Source organism: Aulonocara sp. 'chitande type north' Nkhata Bay, linkage group LG8 (assembly GCF_057382095.1).
Source record: "Aulonocara sp. 'chitande type north' Nkhata Bay isolate Kocher_YH1m ecotype deep benthic linkage group LG8, A_spYH_male_GT1.1, whole genome shotgun sequence".
In the NCBI taxonomy this organism is placed as follows: domain Eukaryota; kingdom Metazoa; phylum Chordata; class Actinopteri; order Cichliformes; family Cichlidae; genus Aulonocara; species Aulonocara sp. 'chitande type north' Nkhata Bay.
Window position 1 is genome coordinate 14193336 of NC_141351.1, and position 22301 is coordinate 14215636.

Consider the following 22301-nt stretch of genomic DNA (forward strand, 5'->3'; position numbering starts at 1 on the left):
TGTATTCCATCCGCGTCATGCTAGAAAAGCAGCTTAACCCTGCGAGCAGCTGCTGTTATTGCGCTAATACAGCCGGGCTAACAGTCTATTATTTTGAATGAAAACTTGCAACTGTTCACGTCTTTCTATAACAGACTCTGCCCAGCTTGACACCGCGCCACCCCCCGCGTCGTATATCCACCCAGGTGGGTTTATATATCTCTGTTCAAAACAACTGAATATCTGCTGAATGAAAAAAGCCAGATTAATCACGTCTACTTTGTATAGATTTATGAACTGTCACTTTGAGTTACTGATATAAAGTCACAGAGCAGAATCAGGACAAATATACAGAATATACTCCATGGTAGCAAAATCATTATCTTTATGATTACAGATTTACTTTGCAAGTCTTCACAGTTTAGTGACAGTCAGGTTTTTAACACTGCTGCTGATAGAAGGATTCTGGTGTGACACCCCCACATCACTAATCTGCTCTTTTGTATATAAACACAAGATGCCAGCTTCATTCTGAACTTTGTTACCAGGGATAAGATCTGTGTGATCTGCCTCAGCGCATTAGAACTTCTAAAGAACATTTGCAGCCTGTTAGCTCCATCTTCTGGTCAAAAAAGAGAGAAGAGAAAGAGAAAAAATAGCTTGTTTTCCAGTATTTTACTAAATCCCACAGCCATTGTGCGCTTGTCTGCTTTTGCTAAAACATCAGAAAGAAAGTAAACTGTCAAATTGTCCTTGGAAAACTAAAAATGTTGCCTCGTCAAGAGTTTAATGTGACATGTAAAAGGAAACCATATGTTCTGAATTTATTAACAGTATGTTTGATAGTCTCAGCAGATACAAGTTTATTTTGTGCAAAGACAATGTGAAGAGAGTAAAAAGACACTTAAAGCGGGCGTCCTCTGCCAAGGAAACATCCTAATATTTGATTTTGAGGAAAAAGATATGCATCAGCTCTTCTTTTAACTTGTCTGTCTTCACAAAAATGATCAAATGGACATGTAAACATGATCAATAGGTGAACGACAGGGGAAAGAAAGAAAACATTAACTTACCTGGATGATTGAGCATGCATCAAGATGAAAACATTAAGTTGTTATGGGGATCTGACTTGTTTTATGCAGGTACTCATGATGGGTTTTGGATTCACTACAGAACAGTGAACTGTTAACTGAGATGGTTTGGACATGTGCAGAGGAGACATGGTGGATATACTTTACAAAGCATGTTGACCATGGAGATCCCAGGCAGGAGGAAAAGAGAAAGACCTCAGAGAAGATTCATGGATCTAGTGAAAGAGGTCATGCAGAGGATTGGTGTGACAGAGGAGGATGCTCCAGATAGGATGAGATGGATGCAAATAATCTGCTGTGACAAGGGAGCAGCTGGAAGATGGAGAAGAGACTGATTACTTTAGCTTCAGCAAAGCTGAAAAGGCAGTTAAACTATAGTAGTCAATAGCTTTTAAGCAGTGAGGGGGTGTAAAACCGAAGTCTAAGCACAGAACATCTGAGAGTGCTTACTTCCCCTCACATCAAAGTTAGCAACCACAGTTCTTTGTGTTTTCAGTTAACATCGTATTTGCACCAGTCGTGTGGTGTGAGGCTATGTACAAGGCCAGAGTTCTCAGCTAGAAAAGACCCAGTGTGAAAGCTGCAGTGAAGTCATTAAGTACTTTGCTTTTTCACAAAATGCACTATAACACACAGCCTGCTGATGCCAGTATTAACCTTGTGCACAGGAGTGTAAATAGTGAGGCGTTGAGATAAAATACTTTCACTGTTTTGTTAAAGAAACTGTACATGTGAGGGTTTTATGCCTAATCTGTAAACTGTAATCCCAGCATCCCCAGTGAGATTAAGGGTTGTAATTTTAATCACTTTCTTCAAGATATCTCATCTGTTTTCATCTATTGCCTTAAGAAGTTGCTCAAAAATACTTTAACAAGAACATGTCCCTGAACTTGATGCCTTTTATTTGTCTGACCCACTGGAGATCAAACTGGGATGTATGTGGCCCATTGAGTGAAATGAATCTGACTCAGAACATAATTTATTCACATTTATTAACTCCTGACTATTATGTGATCTTAATAATCCCACTTCTCTTTCCAGGGCTCCAGTGTCCGGGCTTTGACGCTCTCCACGGCTCTTTGGCTCTTGTCTCTGAGCTTTTTGCCAACGACAAATATCGGTCACGTTTTGAGCTCTGTCAAGTAAGCCACCTGGAAGCAGAAGTGAACCGGAAGTTACTTTGATGATGGACTATAAAAATAAACTCCAGAGAGAAGAAAAGAAAAAAACACCCCATGATCATGTCCACAGCGAATATTTAGCACATTTGAAATTTGACACATTGCAGAAACATGATTATAAAGATCGCTTTTATACTTATCTCTGCCAATTTTTGGGTTAGAAATATAAAAATGGTTAAATGTGGAGCTCAGTGGATGCAAAGAGCAGCAGTTTTGTCTATTAACGCCTCTGAGTACCCGAAAAAGTGTTGTGTAGATCCAATGTTGTTATGCTTGTGTGTTTAAAGTCCTCATGCAGGAAAACGCGGATATTATTAGAAATGAATTGTTTATTTTTATGTTACTTAGTCGGAAAATCTTCGTGTTCAGCATTTTCATCCCCTGAAAAATATTGGACATGAATGCATTGCCTGAGGAAGTTGGGGTTTTTTAGACTTTTTAAAATCAGTTCTCGACAGGTCTTCATGGGTGCCATAATTTTTCTTCTTTTTTTAACCTGCACAACCTGAAACAAACTCATCTAAATCTTGCGGGATTGGTGAATTCAATTTTAGCTGCCACATCAAAAATGAGAAAGAACAGAAAAGAAAAGAAACGTTTTGGTAAATTGGCATCCGTATTTTATTGTGAAAATCACTCTGGGAACTTGTATAAAATACGCCGCTCTTGACTCTGGGCACTTGTTGATCTAGGCGCATACACAGGAAACCGCGCACATCTTACTGAGGACTCGACTCTGCAGGAAACACCCTCTTATTTCACATTTTTATACTAGAAAATTTGCACTAAACGTTCTTGGAGTGTTTGGAAAGAAACGCTCAAACAGGCGCAACTGTCAAACTGAAAAGCTTTAAAAGCCCACTTAGAACGTGGTTATCATGTCTAGCGAAGAGGGTCCAACTCAGCAGCAACAGCCTGAGCAGGAGAAAAAGCCTGATGAGCCTCCCTCAGCTGCTTCGGATGCACCTCAGCAGGAGTCAGGCAGCAGCAGCCCTGCAGCAGAACCACCAGCAGCTGTAGCAGAACCACCACCAGCAGCTGTAGCAGAACCACCACCAGCAGCTGTAGCAGAACCACCACCAGCAGCTGTAGCAGAACCACCAGCTGCAGCACCAGCCGCTGAGGAGAAGCCGCTCTCCTTCCGCGCTCTGGTACTCACGGGACATGGGGGCTACGACAAAGTCAAGCTGCAGGTGAAGACGATGGCCAAGCCGAAGCTGAAGGCAGGAGAGGTCCTGGTGCGCGTCAAGGCATGCGGGCTGAACTTCGCCGAGCTGCTGGCCAGGCAGGGGCTGTACGAGCTGCTGCCTTCCCCGCCCGTCACGATGGGAATGGAGGGCTCCGGGGTCATTGAAGCGGTCGGGGAGGATGTGAATGACAGGAAAGTGAGTAAAGGCCTGCTAAATGCTTTCCCCACACCCACAAAATTCTACTGTGGTCATGAAAGAGCGTCAGATCAGCGGCTCCGTAGCTGCCAAGCAAAGTATCCGAGCCTTTAATTTTTCTGCATTTCTTGCCAGTGCGTGACGCGTGTAATCTTTTCCAAACGCCAACCCAGAGCGCTGCTGTCATCACTTTCCACGTTTCTTTAGTGAAAACCGTGAACTGAAATCTCTTTTAATAGCTGTTAATTTTAGTTCCTCTCAAATCTCAGAAGGCACAATCAGATTTCTAGCTGACGTGAGTTTGGACTGGCTGTTTCCTTTCTGTGTACCACAGACTCGTCTTTGGCACTCAAACAGCGACATTTCAATAAACAACCTTAATCGTAGTGTGTTCGTTTGAGCAGCTGCTAGAAAGTGTGACACTTAAGAAAACTGACGGTGTTTGAGTGACAGTCTGGCCTTGACGCGTTTTTAACATTTTCTCCCCTGCACAAAAGAAGCTACGTGTATTTTCTTCTCTGATGAAAAGGCGCATTTCTAAACCAAGTGAGTGTGTGCCTCCTTTTAAATTCTTGAAACTGATGGAAACTCGTAGGCTGTAACACCTGATGTTGGCAATTATACTCGATTATATTTAGAGAGCTGCTGATTTTAGCCTCTTTGAACCTTGCATGCGCCTCACAGCTACATTATGGCACAGTTTAAACACATACTCAAGTAACAAAGCTCTTTCAGTGGCCGAAGGTCATTGCTTTTATGCACTGCGTTTGGTTTTACAGTGGTATGTGTAAGATAACGTCTAAGTGACTCATCGCAAGTAACCTTCATGGATTTATATGCTAATGCCTTTTGCAGAAGTTCTGTAACTTTTCACTTGTTGGTTCAGATTTGTTTGCACAGAAATTAAAAGAGGAAGGGTTTTTTGTTTTTTTTTGTTTTTTTTCCCCATCTAACAAGAGTTTCTTATGTTCTGTGTGCACTAATGGAAGGTGGAAAACACTCACACATGACCAACGGCACTATTAGCCAGCCTACTGGGTTCAGTAGGTGCATTATTTGGTTTGTATGCAAGTCTTGGCAATGGATGACTTCCAGGCAGCAGTTGTGGATGAATGTTGATCTTAACCTTTAAAAAAAATTTTTAATGTTGACATCAGAAACAAAGAAACTGCTTGTTTTAAGATCTGCATGAGTCGAAGGAAAATGAGACCTTTCTGGGAGTTTTGCACAGTAAATCAGTGCCCCAGTTTATGCTTGTTATGTACTGACATCATGTTGGAGTCATAAAGCTTGTGTCATACAGGGAGGTCTCATAGCTCAGATTCTTGTCTAACAAGAATGATCACTGCATTTGCAGGCTCTTTGAACACAAAGTAAGATGGTAGATTAGGTTTCTATGGATTCCAGCACCACTATCGAGTCTGTTTAAAGGTCAGATGCCTTATTGATTCTATCATTAGGGTCCCGATACCTGCTGTGTGACAGAAAAGGCAGCTCTGCACACGTTTTTAATCTTCAGTCTTGCATGTATCTGGCTCAGGTGCAGATTTACTGCTGTGTGTTTGACTTGATTGTTTAGCAGTGCACAAAAAACACGACACTGCCAATGAAAGGTAATCATAAACTTGGATGAAATCTATTCTAGTGGTTTAAACAATTTGGAACTCATCCCTGTAAATTATCAGCGCAATATTGCAAAGGGACCTTGATTATGTAAAATCCACTTTCATTATTGTTTCTGTATCTGGGGCGCATCTGTATTCTGTATCATCCTCATTTGAATAAGATGTTAAGATAGGAGTGTGTGTGAACTAGAGAAGGCCTAACAGTGAGGTTACTTCTGTTTGTTTGCAAAGGACTTGAATATTCTTCCACCAGATCCAGCTTTTCTTTCTTTATCCATGCAGTTAATTGCATGATGGCTTCATTATGTGTATTTTCTAAGAATCACTGAAAGTCCTCCCAATCCTGAAGTGTCAGCATGGAATTTCCCTCCTCCTCCTCTTTCTCCCCCTTCTTCTTCACCACTTACTGCTCTCCTCCTCTCTTTCCATTCCCTCCATTTTTGTGGATCATATTCATTCCAACACTTCCTTTTTGGAAGGAAGCATCAAAACACAAGACGCCACAAAGCACCAGCCGCAGCAGTGCAGGAAGCAGTGAGAAATCCCAACAGGAATTTAAAGGTTAACATGCGAGATAGTTGGTTAAGGTTAGTGTAAGGATGTGGGTGGGACTGCAGTGCAGACAATAACATTTAGGGATGCCAGAGTGTTTTCAGAGACTGATACTGAGAGGCTGGAGCGAGGCTCCAGATGAGAGCGCTTCAGGGTGTGGCTGTTTCATAAGAAGACTGTTTAGATTTGTTATGCAGCTTCTCTTGTCTTTCCAGTTTCCATTTGTTAGTGATGCTAAAATAAAAGCACAATATATACGATTGTAGCCCACACCTTTACTGCTATTTCAGGAAGATGGGAGCAGCAGTTTTTGTTCCAGCGTTCCAGCTGACTGCCTGAGAAAGGATGCAAGATGCCACCTGTTTGACAAATATGGTCTTTAATTGACTTGATGTGCGAAGCGATGATGTGTTTAGGTCAGCACAGCGCATGCTTTCTGGTCTGGTGCATGTGGTGCAAATGTTAAGCTATCGATGCACTTAACTGCATTTTCTTTCCAAGGCATTTAATCTGTCCTAGGAGTATTTGCATGCTATACTATAAACATTTAATTACGTAAATACTGGAGGGAGTTGGGAACCATTTCGCTAAACTTTCTTAGTGTAAGGCACACATTTTCCATTTTCAAGTAGATTTTGCAGATTTTTGGTTTAGAGCATGTGTTAGTCTTGAATGTAAAAACAAAACAATCTGTATGATTGGCTGCTGTAAAATGCACAAACGGTCAGAATGGTATGCAGTCGTTTGAAAAACTAGCTACACCTTTACTGCTTCCATAGAATTACAGGCTCAGCAGCAGCCAGGTGCTGCTAATCACATTCACTTCATTAACTGAGCTCTGCATGTTTAAAAGTATACAAAAACGGTCTTTGGCAATTTGCTGGTCTGAGCATTCAGGTGCATGTTAGCACAATGCCACAATTCTTCTCAAAAGTGGAGGTCCCAGCAAACTCACCAAGGTCACGCTTTACCGTTGCTTGGAGAAACTGGGAGTGGGCTGCATCTCAGACTCTACCAGCCTCAGTTAGCATGGTAATTGTTAAACTTGATGACAGTATAATTATGAAAAAGACTGAGCAAGTGTGGCTTGTTCAGCACAGCTGAGATTTGCAAAGACTTCTGGGATAATGCCTTTTGTACAGACAAGACCAAGGTTGGGTGTAATATACAGCGACACATTTGGTGACCAACAATCACAGCATATCACCATAAACACCTCATACAACTGTCAAGCATGGTGGTAGAGGTGATAATTTGGGCTTGTTGCTTGCAGTCATTTAGGTGACCACAAATTTTTCTGTATACCAAAATATTCTAGTCGAATGTGAAGCTACCTGTCTGAGAGTAAAAGCTTGGCCCAAATCGAGTCATGCAACATGACGATCTCAAGAATGGCAGCAAATCTGCAACAAACTGTCTGAAAGAGGAAAAGAGTCGAGGTTTTACAATGACAAAGTCAAAGTTCAGACTGCAACCTGACTGAAATGCTGTGATGACTGAAAGTCATACAGCAAATGACTGTCAAGCTACAGCTGCTAGCTTTGGTTCCAGTGGGGTTGGGTTTGCTTCTCCCCTGTTATGAAAAGTTTAGAATTAAGAGGATGTGCTTTTGTTTTCACACGACTCTGAATTATGGATGAAGATCTGCTCTTTCTCTCGGCTACTGAGATGCTTTAGTGGCAAAGACAGATTTCGATGCACTAAAATGAGCTGCAGAAAACCAGGCGTGGCGCTAGTTTTTGTCACGACTGACTCAAATGAGCAGCAGGTTTTCACTGTCCTATTTGCACTCTGTAGTCTCTGCAGTGACTTCACTTTATGTCAACCTTCCAAGAAATGAACTCAGCCCTTCTTTAAGAAAGGGGAAAAACAGGCTATTATGAATTTTTGAGTTGATCCTGCAAGTTTTTAATGTTTCACAAGTGCAGGGGTTGAGAAATCGAGCATGTCATCTGAGGTGGAAGTTGAGGCTTTTACAATAACTCGCCAAAAATTGGGGCACACACGCATACCGTGTGTGTGTTTACTGTGTTTGCGAGTGTAAATATTTGTGTGTGTCATCTGTCTATTGTCATGGGCTGTGTGCAGCAGGAAGTGGGTGTGACTCAGCTCTTGAAGCTGTTTTAGCAGGAAACTGCAGCATTCATGATCAGATCAGGCTGCTTTCCTGCACCCCTCACATTTTTGGAACTTTTCGCAACATTGGTCATATGACTCTTTGAATTTGGGAAGGCTGTTAAACATGAACAGCATTTCCCATAAGCCCCCATATCTGATGTCCCCATTACCAGAGAATGAATGTTAAAATGTCGTCTTGTTTAATGGTTTTAGTTTGTTTGAGAGGGTGCTGTGAGTTTCACTGAGGCACAGAAGTTTGTGGACTCAAAGACAATGTAGTGAGAATGTATTTTGGAAAGAATGCATGAAATATAAATCTCTAATAATCACAAGACTGACTTGGGGGTTTTTTCCCGTTAGAACTGGAGGGGAAAAAACCCAATGTCCAAAGAAAAACATGGAAAGACCTCCAGAAACCCTGGAGAACTATTGCTCAAGACCACAAAATAATAAAGTCCTTGAGAGCAAAAATGTAAAGAAATAAAGGGTGGCTGAAGATTTTTGCACAGCACTGTATGAGAAATGGAGCAAATGCGATTCTTTTCACCGTTTATCTTTTTAGAAACGATGCCTATTCAAGTTACAGGCGCTCAGTTTCCCTACTTTTGGTTCTACAGACTTTGCCTGTTATTGTTCAGCCTTTGAGATATTAGTCTGAGGTTTCTTCCCCCACAGTGGAAATATGCAGTTGTTTTGTACTTTCTACAAAGATCAATAGAACGCCAGGTTTCAAAATGTGGGGCACTGAGCTGCTGAAAGTGGGGCATAGATGACCACAGGAGGAAAACTAATCAGAGTGAAACTAAGCTGAATGACAGGAAAGTTTAAAAAGCACTAATTTAACTTCCCCACTTTTGTTTTTTACTTTCAGATTAGCATCAGGTGTAATTTGTGTTTACTGATTTATAATTTTGTTAAATCAAACTTTTAAGCTTCCCGTATTAAGTTGATATGAAGAAATGCATCATTCCACAGCTGTGAACGTCTGTGTTTTAGTTTGACTTCACAACACCTTCTCCCTGTCCCCCTCTTTCCTTCCCTCAGGTTGGCGATCGTGTCATCGCATTGGCCCGCAGCGGCATGTGGCAGGAAGTAGCTGTCGTGAGCGCTGACCGCACCTTCCTTATGCCCGAGGAGATGAGTTTTGAGGAAGGTGCTGCTTTAACTATTAACTACATGACCGCCTACATGATGCTGTTTGAGATGGCCAATCTTAGGCCGGGCAAAAGCGTTCTTATACACATGGCAGCAGGTAAGACTCGTGGAGACGCCTGAAAATAATTTCCAAATAAAATTAGTGAGGAGTTCTTGTTTTTATTCTTCTTCGTTTCTCACATGTGAGATTGCACAGCAACAGAGGCTCTATAAATGAGTATAAATGCTGAGAATAGTGACGTCCACTCGTGCAGGCGACACCATAGAGTCCACACAGTGCAGAAGTATAAATTGCACATTACGTGGCGAGGAGCTGAAACAGCGGTTGCACCCTGGTATAAGATGATAAACACTGTTTTGATGTGTATCCTAAAATTATCAAATGACCCAGTTTTTGTTTGTTACATCAAATCATTACTCAGTTAATTGATTATTTTTATAATCGTACGCATAGCCTTAGTGTGAAAATTAGTTTGAGGAATAGATAATGAAGGATCTCCTCAGACTAGCTCAGTAGCATCCCCAATGTTGTGTGACAAGACTACTCTCGTTATCAGTTAATTAGAAGGTGTAACAAACCTTCTGTCAGTCTCCTGGGTAACGTGTAAAGAGTCGCACAGCACGCTCCCTCCTGCTAATCAGCTCTTTGAATGCAGCTGCATTTCTGTGCTCAAGGATTATCAGCTAAAAGACTTAAAATCAGCAGTGAAGAGGTGTGTTATGTCAAAACCTCTTCATACAAAACTGGATTATTATCACAAATGGTTGCTTGGGCAACACTTCTCAAATGCAAATTTCTTACACAAAACCATCTGTAATGAGTGTGGATGTCCAGGAGTTATAAACCAAGGCCTTTCTTAGCTGTATGTCACAGTTATAGGGTTAGCTAGTGTGACATTTCACTTCTGCCTTTGATCAAATAGAGATCACCACACTCTTATTAGGAAAACTAAAAGTTTGCAGTGCATGTGCAGTTGACACCTTCAGCTATGTGGCTGTGATGACATTTTTCACATTGTTACTGAAAATATCTTGAACTTGTGAAACAGCTGCACAGCATATAATATAGCTGTGATAGTTATGAGCATGTGGTATAATCCAGTTAGAGCTGAGAGAATTGAGGAAGTGTGTGTGTTTAGCTTTGCACTTTATTCAGTTTGAATTCAAAGATTTTACGTTGTGTTGTCACAGCAGCACAAATATCTGCGTGTTTGATCCCCCTACACTGAGTCGAAGAATAGAGGACAGTTACTGTGATGCTCAGTTGCTCTTCTGCTCCTCTGCATCCTCCCTCTCAAAGGCTGCTCATCACTGTTGAGTGGGTGAATGGGTGTCAGCTGACCTGTGTGAATCATGAGGGCAGAAAGGATTACTGGTGAACCTGCAGGCCCAGGCGGTCATCATCTTCAAAAGCCTTTCACTGTTAAGTGGAAATGGGCCACAGAGATCAGAAAGCACTGCTTTCTATGTCGCCTTTTGTTCACCTGTCTTCTGAGGTTTCCACCCTCTAAGGCTACGTACACGGGTATTTTTGAAAAGGAGATTTTCCGTTTTCGTTTTAAAAAATAATCCCATCCACACGTAAAGGCAGAAATGAAGGAAAACGCTGCTATGAACATGCCAAAGCAGCAGGTGGCGATATATTCTTAACCGTGCAGAAATGTTGGCCAATCAGAAGTCTAGAAGCCTCGGTGGGGAAAAAGTAAACAAAGCTGGGGCATAGAAGCAGAACCATGTGTGGAGGGACAGTAACTGTGTGTATATGTAAGCATTTAAACACTGCAGAGAGTAGAAGTAACAGTATTGTAGAAATTCATTTCACCGAAACAATAACGTGGCGCACAGTGTGACGTCAAAAAATGCGCACACCTTTGACGCTGCGTTTTCTCCGTTTTTTTTTCTAGTCCACACCTAAATGCAAAAACGGGAGTTTTCAAAAATATCCACCCTGGACAGAGTTTTTAAAAATCTTCGTTTTCAGTGACCAAACACGCCGTTTACGTGTGGACGAAAGGTGCAAACGCATAGAAAAATCTGCGTTTTCAAAAATACCCGGGTACGTGTGGACGTAGCCTAAGTCGCATCTCTAAATTACGCTCTCCGTGGAATTGGGTGTGATGTGGAGAGCGAGAGGACATTAGGGGGAAAAGGTGAGGCGATGACGCAGTAATAATCTGACCAGCTCCGATTTAATACCGGCCCATGCTGGTGTATTTCCTACAAAATCATAAATGTTGCTCCAAAACAATCGCTGGCTAATCAGTGTTGTGATGACTCCACATGATGACTCCACCTTAAAGCATTAATTTATTGCCAATTTAAATCTAATGAGGATCATAATTTAAGAAGTAAATGTGACTTCAGTGGTAATATTTTGATAAGAAACTAACTCGACTAACATTTTTACTTGGATAATTTTCCCATAGACCTTTTATTCATTTCTCATCACCTTTTTGCTCAAGAGTTGTCCTCAGTATGATGTGATTCAATCACCAGTTACTAGGGGAAAAATGCATTTCCCAACTGGTTGAAAACCAGTCTGAGGGGTCACTGACCAGTCTGTAGGCCTGTGCAACTGGGGTTTAAATAATAATTTTCCCATTAACTTCATCAACGTCTAGCAACCACTTGGGAAATGCTTTTTAACTAAAGCAGTGATTTTTACTTTAGAAACGTGACCCAGTAGAGATGCACGCTGCAGCCTGACTGCTTGGTGAAGTTCAGGGTCTGGCTGCTGGGCTGGGGTCAGCATCCAGTCAACCCAACTTCACTCTGGGTTCTTGGCTAGCTTAGCGTTACCATGCTCTCATTGTGCTGAAGTTGTTGTCATAATAGCATAATACAGTCGTTTCACTGTGCAGTAAAAAATTAAAGTTATATCCACGCTGCAGACTGCGTCACTATTTTCCTCCTCTACGAACTGAAATCAACTGATTTTAGCACAAGTGGAAGCAGAACCGATGAGCGTAATTGACAGGCAATAGAGTAGAATACAACGGAATAATTAAAAGGAATTGAGCTATCGGGTCTTGATTCCCATTCCTACTCATGACCTATTGTTGTGGCTTGGTCTGTAGGCCTTTATTCCTTGATCCTACAATGTCACTATGATTTTTTTTTTTAGGCCCAAAATGGTGCACAAGTTAACATTAAGGTCACATCTCTGGCTGCAAGGAGTGAGACTGTACTGAGATTTTCGAGTACCGCTCCCTCCTGACCATTTAAAAGAATGACTATTTAAAGCACTTGTGCTTTGACTTCAGACTCTGAAGCTCCATTCAACATTTGTTCAAAGCTCTTCTGGTAGAGAGAAGTCTTATGAAGAGGATCAAGGCCTGGAAAAGGTTGTGATGAATGAGAGGGCCTAATGCAAAACAGACACCCAGGAGACTCTGGTTGGTGTCCTGTGTGAGACGGTCTGTAATTTTTGAAGTGTAACTTTTTTCTTTCTTGTGTGTGTGTGTGTGTGTGTGTGTGTGTGTGTGGGTGTGGTTAGTTTTAAGGACAACATAATAATTCGAGTCAAAATGGACAAAACATTAAACAGGTGTTAGAAAGACAAATGTCTCCCATTCGTGACCTTTACCCTTAGATTGCAAAGCCATGACATCATTTATCAGCTGCAGTCATGGTCCTGGAGCAGCATTACTTATGCTGCTGTAGAAACAACACCTACATATTGATGTACGGTCTGGCTCTTAACCACTTAGCATTTTATTTACAGCGCATACAGGACGTTTAAGCCAAAACGTGTAAAAGGTCAAAACGAGTTATACAACAGATGCAGAACTTTCCACATGTGAAGAATGGAATCTACCGGTCTTCTCATGCTTTATCTTTTTATCAAATGCAAATATTAACTGATTACACAAATTCAGATGGGCAAAGTTGATATCTTGTAAAGTGTTTTGTCTCAATCATTAGTCATTAGATTTGTAAAAGCTCACTACAGTTGCTTGGTAACAACAGTATCGTCATTTAAATTTCCCCTTAAAATGTATTTACTAGGAGCCCGGTTGAGTACTAACTCAACATTCAAAGCAAGCATAGTTTGAATGTTTGAGAAAATTGCTGAGTGGTTCAGAGAGAGACCGCACAGAACCTCTTTTGCTGAAAGTGAAACACCTGCTCCTCCTGTTCTCATGCCGGTCTTTGCTGCTGTCTGCACATCTGTAGGTGGTGTGGGTATTGCTGCTACCCAGCTGTGTCAAACTGTGCAGGATGTGACTGTTTTTGGCACGGCGTCGGCTTCCAAACATGAGACTATTACCCAAGGCGGGGTAACTCACCCCATCGACTACCGCACCAAAGACTACGTGGAGGAAATCCGCAAAATCAGCCCGAAGGGTAAAAAAAAAAAAATACTCTTGTTTTACTACTGCACAAATGGAAATCCTTGCCTCATGTTTTCGTTGTGTTGAACATTGTCATGTTCTGTTATCTAGAAATTTACAAAGCTTTGCCCTTTTATTTCTGTCTCTGCAGGTGTGGACATCGTTCTCGACCCCCTTGGTGGCTCTGACACCCAAAAAGGCTATAGTTTGTTGAAGCCCCTGGGCATGATTATAGTCTTTGGTAAGACGCACAAACAAAAAATGCATTGTGTAGATATCCTTTGGGGGGGGGGGGATCTTTGGTGTTTCTACTAAAGCTTTATTTCACTTGGTTTATTTAACCTGTCATGGTGTTTTAAATTATTTATTTATTTTTAAAATGAGACCTGATTAGATTGGCGAAGTAGCATTTTATTTTAAATGAGTGTATAATTTGTTTTCCTCCTACACACGCTGTCATTGTAATGTCGGCCTCATTTTTTTTTTTTTTTTTTTTTTTTTTTCCCTTTTATGCAATGAATACCGAGCTGTTCAAGGCTAAAGCTGTATCCAAGTTCCATAACATGCAGCAGCTTCAAAAGCAGGAAGATGGAAACTGTTGCTCTTCGATACAGTGCTAAAAGGCAATGGATCGTCTCTCTAAAAGAACTTTAAGATGCAGTATGATGGGGCATGATCATACAGGACTCTAAATAAATTTCAGATTTAATAGGGAGCCAGTGAAGCTAATATCTTAAAGGCAGTCTTGCATGTTGTTCCTGAGCCAGGTTATGCTGGAGGTCTTTTCTTGTTTTAAAAAAAAAAAAAAAGAATTCTTCCTCCTCACTGTTGCCAAGTGCCTCCTGATTGGAGATCATCTGATTGTTGGGGTTTTCTCTCTAATATTGCACTTTCCTTAAATTATAAATGGTGCCTCTTGTGAATTAGTGCAGTATAAATAAAATTGAGGTGAACAGCCTTGTTGGTAGTAGTCTAAAATGCAGCCACACCTGTGGCTTCTCTGACATGGATCAACAGGTTTGGAGCCAGCTCTGAGTTGATGCTCGGCAGATGTAAACATTAATTAAGGTAGCAGACACCGTAGGCGTGGGGTGAGTCCAGTTGTGAAAACATGAGGATGTTTTGCACGTGTAATCTGCTCCTCTAACTGCCGGAATAAATGGCTCAATCTTGAAAGGTCGATGTGCTGCTTTTCTCCTTATGAATGGAACATCAGAGGTTCAGGATTTGGGATTACAGTCCTAGGTTAAAATGCTCTCATCTGACCATGTTTTCAAAGCAAGTCTGTGCTGATTCACCACTGTTAAGCAAGTCGGTAGCTTTGCACAGCAGAATTCCCTGTACTTAGCATGCTTCAGTGTTAGTTGACCCATCTGAAAGCATAGAAAATTATAACCTGATAACAGTTTTAAATAATGACTTTAAGATTTGTTTTAATTAAACTGAACTGAAAACCTTGGCTTTGACATATTTTCGAGATATGACCAAACTGGGGACAAAATGAAGCTGGGTTCAAACTCACAAAGACATGGGGCATTAAACTGTTTACCTTCTCTTGTGGGGTAGTTTGGCCCTGATGCATCTTCTCCACTGACATCATGCACGTGATTAATGGCGAGTCTGTCTCATGCAATTTACAAGAAGAATTCAAGAATTCCATTTCTCCTGTACTGGCTTCCCTTCATTGGCTTCCTGTTAAATCCAGAATTAAATTCAAAATCCTGCTCCTCACATACAAGTTCTTAAATAATCAGGCCCCATCTTATCTTAATGACCTGGTACCAGATCACCCAATTAGCGCGCTTCACTCTCGCACTGCAGGCTTGCTTGTTGTTCCTAGAGTATTTAAAAGTAAAATGGGAGGCAGAGCCTTCAGTTTTCAGGCCGCTCATCTGTGGAACCAGCTTCCAGTTTCGATTCGAGAGACAGACACTATCTCTACTTTTAAGATTAGGCTTAAAACTTTCCTTTTTGCTAAAGCATATAGTTAGGGCTGGACCAGGTGACCCTGAATCCTCACTTAGTTATGCTGCAATAGATGTAGGCTGGTGGGGGATTCCCATGATGCATTGAATAGTTCTTCTTCAGTCACCTTTCTCACTCACTATGTGTTAATAGACCTCTCTGCATTGAGTCATACGTGCTATTAATCGCTGTCTCTCTTCCAAAGCATATTTTTTTGTCCTGTCTTCCTTCTCTCACCTCAACCAGTTGCAGCAGATGGCCCCGCCCCTCCCTGAGCCCGGTTCTGCCGGAGGTTTCTTCCTGTTAAAAGGGAGATTTTCCTTCCCACTGTCGCCAAAGTGCTTGCTCACAGGGGGTCATATGATTGTTGGGTTTTTCTCTGTATGTATTATTGTAGGGTCTACCTTACAATATAAAGCACCTTGAGGTGACTGATGTTGTGATTTGGCCTTGCATAAATAAAACTGAATTGAAATCAGAGTTGATGCTCAAACATTTATTTGCAACGCAGTAAAGTTAAAGGAGGTTGTGATAAGGTAGTGAGACGATTATTGTGAAGTTTGGGGGGTTTTTCTGCCTTTTTTTCAATGTTCCCTTAATCACTGTTTGACATTGCAGGTGCAGCCAATTGTGTGACGGGCCAGAGGAAGAACCTGCTGGCCATGGCAAAGACCTGGTATAACCAGCTCTCTCTGAACACCATGAAACTGATGCAGTCCAACAAAGCTGTCAGCGGCTTCCACCTGGGATACATCACTGATGAGCAGCTCTTCGGCAGGACTATGTCTACGCTGCTTGAGCTCTACAAGCAGGGAAAGATCAAGCCCCGCATTGACTCCAGCTATCACTTTGAGGAGGTAAGTCTGATCGGGTTTGCAGTGTAAAAAAATAAATAAAACAATTCCTTGTTTTTGAAGATGCTTGTTGGAACTGCTTCTGTATTTACTTTACTGCATATTGAAGTATACATTGACATTTATCTTGCTCTCGAATGGGTAAGAGCCTTCCTCTGGATAATTATCGTAGTCATTGATGCATTTCAGCTGGTAGGAAGTTATTTATTCATCAGTGATGCCATACGCAGCTTCTCATTTCTTAAAGAATCAGGGTCGGGTTTTAGACAAATCCTTGGGTTGTGTAAAAGGCATTGCTCCAGTTTTAGATGGGTAATGGATAATGGCCCAAAACAATATTAATATCTAGAAGAATAGTGAAACTTTATCTTTGAGGAAGAAATGTTGGTGGGGATGGGTGGAGTGCAGGCAAAGAATCTTGAATGGTTGTGATCAGAGATTGCAACCTGAAAGCTTTGTTTGCTAGTCAAGATAAGAGCACCTTCCACATGCACAAGACAACAAGGGATTGGGACTAAGCATGTAGCCTTAAGAAAAGTCAGGTAGGCTAGCTAGGGATAGAAGCTTTAGTTTGCTAGAGAGCATAATGAGGCTACTGGAACAACTGAAAGGGTTTGTAGTCTGATTCTGATTCACCCTGTTCCCCAGTGTCAGGGTAAGAAGATGGGTGAATGAAGTGATGCTTAGTGCCTACCATATGAGCCTGCAGGGTCAGTGCTGTGAACTGGTGGTACTTCAGTTAGTCTGGTCTGCATTCAGTGATGTTATTCAAAAAAAATAAAAATTGTCTGACTGCTTGAATTCACTGAATGGCCAGGTTTTCCCATCAGTCCCATCTTTTTCTCCCTTGATGATACAGACGTGTTCCGAGATGACAATGAGAGAGCAGTTTGGGGAACATTACATGTCAATTTCACCACAGTCCAGAATTTCACCCCACTGGGAATCTTTGGGATGTGTTGGCGAAGACTCTGCTCATCAAATCAAGATCTTGGCAAAAAATGAATGCCACCCTGGATAGAAATAAATGTGACTTTGATTAGCCTCATCAAATGATGCTGTCTAAGCATGCGCCATCATCAAGCCTAAAGGCAGGTGAATTAAATATTAGCCTGTGACTTATTTGGCTGGGCAGTGGCTAATTCAGCATGGGGCAGACTTTGTTCACCTTTCAATTAAAGCTGCTCAAATCAAGTGGGGGACTTAGATCTTCCACAGTGATCAGTCTTTTGCTGCTATGTACAGTCAGGTTTTTTTTTTTGCTTTTTATTGCCTTTTCACTCATCAGCTGCACTTCCTTCCTGCAGTTCTCTAATATATAGGTTAGGTTTCCAGTACCAAATTTAGCAAGCAGGAAATGAATGTAGGGAAACGGATGGTTGTAAAAGCCGATGGTTTCCTTCTAGAAATAGTGGACACAAAACAGGGCCAAAGCAAAGCACCCTATACATGTTGTGGTGTGTATGTGTGTGGGGCTCCATGTCTGCTTGATGTGTAAATATGCATCCATTAGCTGAAAATAATAAGACTTTTGTAAGGTAACTGCAAGTCATTGTTGTGCCATATGTGGCCAAGTTGGTATGACTCTCTCTCTCTCTCTTCCCCCCCCCCCATCCCTTAAACATTCAAACAAGAACTTTGTTATTGCCCAGAGAGGAACTTTACAGCAGATTGTGTTTATCGGGGTTTTAGTGACTCGCAAATAGTTTTTGGCTGCATTTAAATGGCTGATGCGCTCAGTTACTGCCCAATGTGAACATCTGCTCTGCTCCCCTGTCTCTTCTCAGGTGACTGAAGCCATGAAGCGCATGCACGAACGCCAAAATATTGGAAAAGTCATCCTTCTTCCTGAACCCAAGAAGGAGGAAGAGAAGCCAAAGTCCAATGCTGAGGCTGGGGAAAATGTGGAAAAAAATGATGCTGCCATCAGCGAGAAGAAAGAAGAGGAAGTTGAAGCAGAAAAGGATTGAGTAAGAGTGTTTATTTCGAGGGTTTCCTTTTTTGCTCTGCTGTTTAAGGAAAAAAAAAAAAAGGCGGGGTGAAGGAAAAAAGCAAGATGTCATGAATTCTTTGTCAGTATTTTTTTTGGAAATGTTGATGGATTTTTGTTGTGCAATATGGTTATACTGTGGTGTCTTTGTCTGGAACACTTGTTTGTAACTTTTAAATAAAATGTCACTGCATTCTGATACATCACCTGAAGAAAATGCATTCTGATTACGGACTGTTGTTAAAATTCACAATTGGTAAAAGAAGACGCATTTGTTTGTTTTTTTTGGTTTCCTATGACAACAGCTTGATCGCAGCTCTAACATAACACTGGTGATAACAACATACCAGGGCTGGTGCTTATAAAACTGAACACTGACTAATCACTTTGAAAAGTAGGACTGACGAGCTTTGCTTAAAAACAGAAAATTGCACTTTTACCAGTGTTTAAATGGGACTGTGCTGCCTTCAGACTACAATCGTGTCTACCACAGCATCTAATCTGCCAACAGCGCCTCTTCAAAATTGGCACACCAATGAACCAACATCACAACGTGCATTATAAAGATTGTCCAGCTGCATATACAGTTAAGATCATTTGGGCAAGATGTTAATAAAAAATTATTATTATTTTTTTTTTTTTTTTTCCTGCACATCACCATGGTGGACTTTAAATCAAACAATCAACACTCGACTGAAGTGCAAACTTGCAGCATAAATTTAAGGGGTTTAACAAAAATTTACATTAACATTTTTGGACCTTTGGGTTGTTTTTTTTTTTTGTTTTGTTTTGTTTTTTTTTTTTTTAAATACACTAGTGGGACAAAGTTGTCTCATGTTTGACATTATTATTATTTATTTATTTATTTTTTGGATCATGAGCCGTTCCTTCCCCATATTTCTCAGTTTTCAGAACCGTGCAGGCTATTAGATGCTTTCTGGCAAAGTCTATGGCTGCCTTGAGTGTAACTAGAGGTTTGCACTTTGTTGTAAGACCCTCTGCATTTCCATTAATGAAGCCATCCCTTGATTGTAGTCCTCGATTGCCTCAAGGGTGTTATTGACTTCAGTAGTTCAAAGTAGGTTTTTTTTTTTGGGGGGGGGGGAAATCTTCAGCGGGCTTTTGGTGTTCTTTACCTGGTCAGCACGTATTTTTAGAAATTATCAGATTGTTGATCTGACCATTCCTAAGGGTTTTGCTACCTCACTGGTGGGTTTTGTTTTTCTAGCCTAATCTCTCTGAGGTTCATATTTAACATTACAATGAAAAGTTATACAATACAAATTCAACACTTCAGATATTCTGTCCACTTCATTTGTCATTAATGACAAGTGAACAGCTCTCACCTTGGCTATGTTGTCAAATTAATTTTGAGGCTCTGAAAATGTCTAATTTCTAAACAATTCATCCAAAATATTTGTCAAATCCCTTTAATCAAAGCGGAAAGTTTGCACCTCAGTTGTTTGGTTTTTACAATCTCCTGTCTTTACACAGGCAAAAATTACATATCTAACTCCACACAGGCTGGATTATGCATGAAAATGATCTTCAATCATACAGTGTCAGCGTATGTCATTTTGGGTATTATTCAGGGTAAAAACTCAACTTAAATAAGGACAGTGTTTCAATTTAAAGTAAGTGGGGTGCTTGCATGTTCTGAGAATTTTGTGATCACCCTAAAAGAAGAATTTCCATTAAGATTGGCAAGTTTATTTAACAAAAGAACTTTGTATTTGTAATTTATGATTTTGATCATTCACTTTTACACTTTCCTCCAAATTTTCAACATTTGTTATTAATTTTGGAAAAAAAAAAAGACCATAATTATGTTATCTGGATGCATTTGAGGGTTCAAACAGCTCATGTGTTCTGCAGAAAGACCTTCCACCTAAATATAGTTTTTTTTAAGTATATTAATCCTGATAATTATGTGAATTCATAACAATAATCAATTATTTCCTGTTTAATACAAATAACACTTGTGATTATTGCCCTACTAATGTGTGTAATGATGAGATGCCTTTTTTTCTTCTCCCACTTACTCTGCAGTGACAAATGTTGTTACACGGATCTTTGTTTAAGGAAAGCCTGTGTCGGTGTGTTATTGTGTCGCTTTTGCAGTTTCCTCACTTATTTGTGCCAAATCTGAAACCAGCTTTCACCACTGCTGTCAAGCCAACTGTGAATAACAATTAGAGGGACTTCCGTGCCTTGGCAGTCACTCTTGTGTTTTCTTCCAAAGAATGTCCCACTGAAACGGTTTGGCGAACCGTTTCAAGGCAGGTTTCTTTCCTCAGTTTTCTTCTGTGCTTTAGATGCGTTCTTAAATCCTTCACTGCCATCGTTACAATCAAAGTTTACAGGATTACAGCGCGTGTTACTTAGCAATTCCTTGTCTCCGCATTGATGCATTTTATACTTTTTTTTCTGTTGTTGCTGATGTTGTCTTTTGGTCATTGCTTGCATATCTGCTCCTTTGAATGGATGACCTATATAAGTGGCGTTGGGGCTCAGTAGTGCAGATGTTTTGTCCAGATGTGGGTGTAATTCAATGCTCGAAGCGGAGGATCCGGAGCACAAGAGGAAGAGTTTTCCCTCCGTCCACACCATCCCAGCGCCTCACATTCCTCTCTCCACCCTCTCAGTGCTGCTTTGTGTCTTTCTGTCTCTAGAGCTTAACTCTCAAACTGCACCTCCCTTTCCAGCAGAGCCGGTTTCTGTAGAGCACTTGTAACAAAGTTTCACAGACAGTGTTTTATGTTATTTACATTTGTGACATTTCTTTAGGCGACTTGGACTAGTATTGTTAAGTTTGGCCAGCATTCCTTCTCCTAGTTTGAAATAAGATGTGATGTGGATTTTTGAGTGGGATCTGGAGTCTTTGTCATTCTGTGATGTTTCCAGCGGAGGTTCACGTAGAAGTCTTTCAGGCTTTGTTCACTTGTATCATTTTTGAACCCACAAGCCCAGTCCCTACATGACGGATGAATGTTAACCACCTAGCGATATAGCAACATTGAATAAACAAATTAGTCAAGTTTAGTGATTTCTTTTAGCCCTCTAATTCCTCTCTGCAAGCAGCTTTGCTAAAATGAATGTGATTGGGACACAAACGGGTTTGAATCAGTGTTTAGGCTTTGATCAATAGTAACTGTCCGCTCATGTTCTCCGTGATTGTTGGTTATGCATAAACTGATGCAGAATTAAAAATGGTAAATGGCCTGTATTTGTATAGCGCCTTACTAGTACCTAAGGACCCCAAAGCGCTTTACACATCCAGTCATCCACCCATTCACACACACTGGTGCGTGCAGTGAACGACACCTATAGTGCTCACTGAGAGTTGCAGCTCTCCACTATGTTGCCTATTCAGAAGCTGTACTGTAGCGTTTGTTATCAAATGTTTCATATTAAGAAATAAACAGGAATTCATCCACAAAAATGCTAATTTGCACAGACGGCTCTAATTAAAGTGTATTTGCGTTAGTTTGACAGATGCTTCATACATCAACATCCAAAGAGGTCCTGTCTGTTTAAAATAAATAAATAAATAAAAGCTCTTTGTAAATTCTGGCTTCATTAAAAATCTCAGTTCAACAATTGAAAGTCATTATTATCATTATTATCCTAAACCATGTTTCATATCTATCAGCATCTAATTTGCAGTGTAATTACTTCCATTGCTTGTGTGACAGTGTTGTTCCAAAACTATTTAATGTGTTACTGTTTCTTTTTTCTTTGTATACACAGTTCAAACAAACGTCTTCTATGTTCATATGGCACTAACATGTCTGTATTATTAAAGGATTATCACATCTTGTGACTGAGTTGACTCCATAATGACCTGTAGACTGCTGTTGAATCACTAGGTTTGACGATGAAACCGCCCTGCACGACAGTTGATCACAGCTTCCGTACTGTGCTGCTGTTTTTATTTTATTTCCATCAATTGACCGCAAAGATGAATTTTGATTTTTAAGTATATATGGCAACCAGCAGGGGTCGCTGTATGTACATGTTTAAGAGCAGCGTTTCAGAGGCTGATCGCTGTTTCCAGCTCGCTAATGGTAAG

General features: G+C 40.8%; 1 protein-coding gene across 1 annotated transcript; it reads left to right on the forward strand.

The window, feature by feature from the left end:
• Positions 1 to 2923: 2923 nt before the first annotated feature.
• LOC147323390 (NADPH-dependent quinone oxidoreductase VAT1-like) lies at positions 2924 to 22049 on the forward strand. The gene is made up of 6 exons (XM_086303710.1): positions 2924 to 3636; positions 8976 to 9183; positions 13263 to 13433; positions 13572 to 13661; positions 16004 to 16242; positions 18027 to 22049. The coding sequence occupies exons 1-6, from the start codon at positions 3130 to 3132 to the stop codon at positions 18207 to 18209; spliced, it is 1398 nt and encodes a 465-aa protein (XP_086159836.1). The 5' UTR covers positions 2924 to 3129; the 3' UTR covers positions 18210 to 22049.
• The last annotated feature ends 252 nt before the right edge of the window (positions 22050 to 22301 follow it).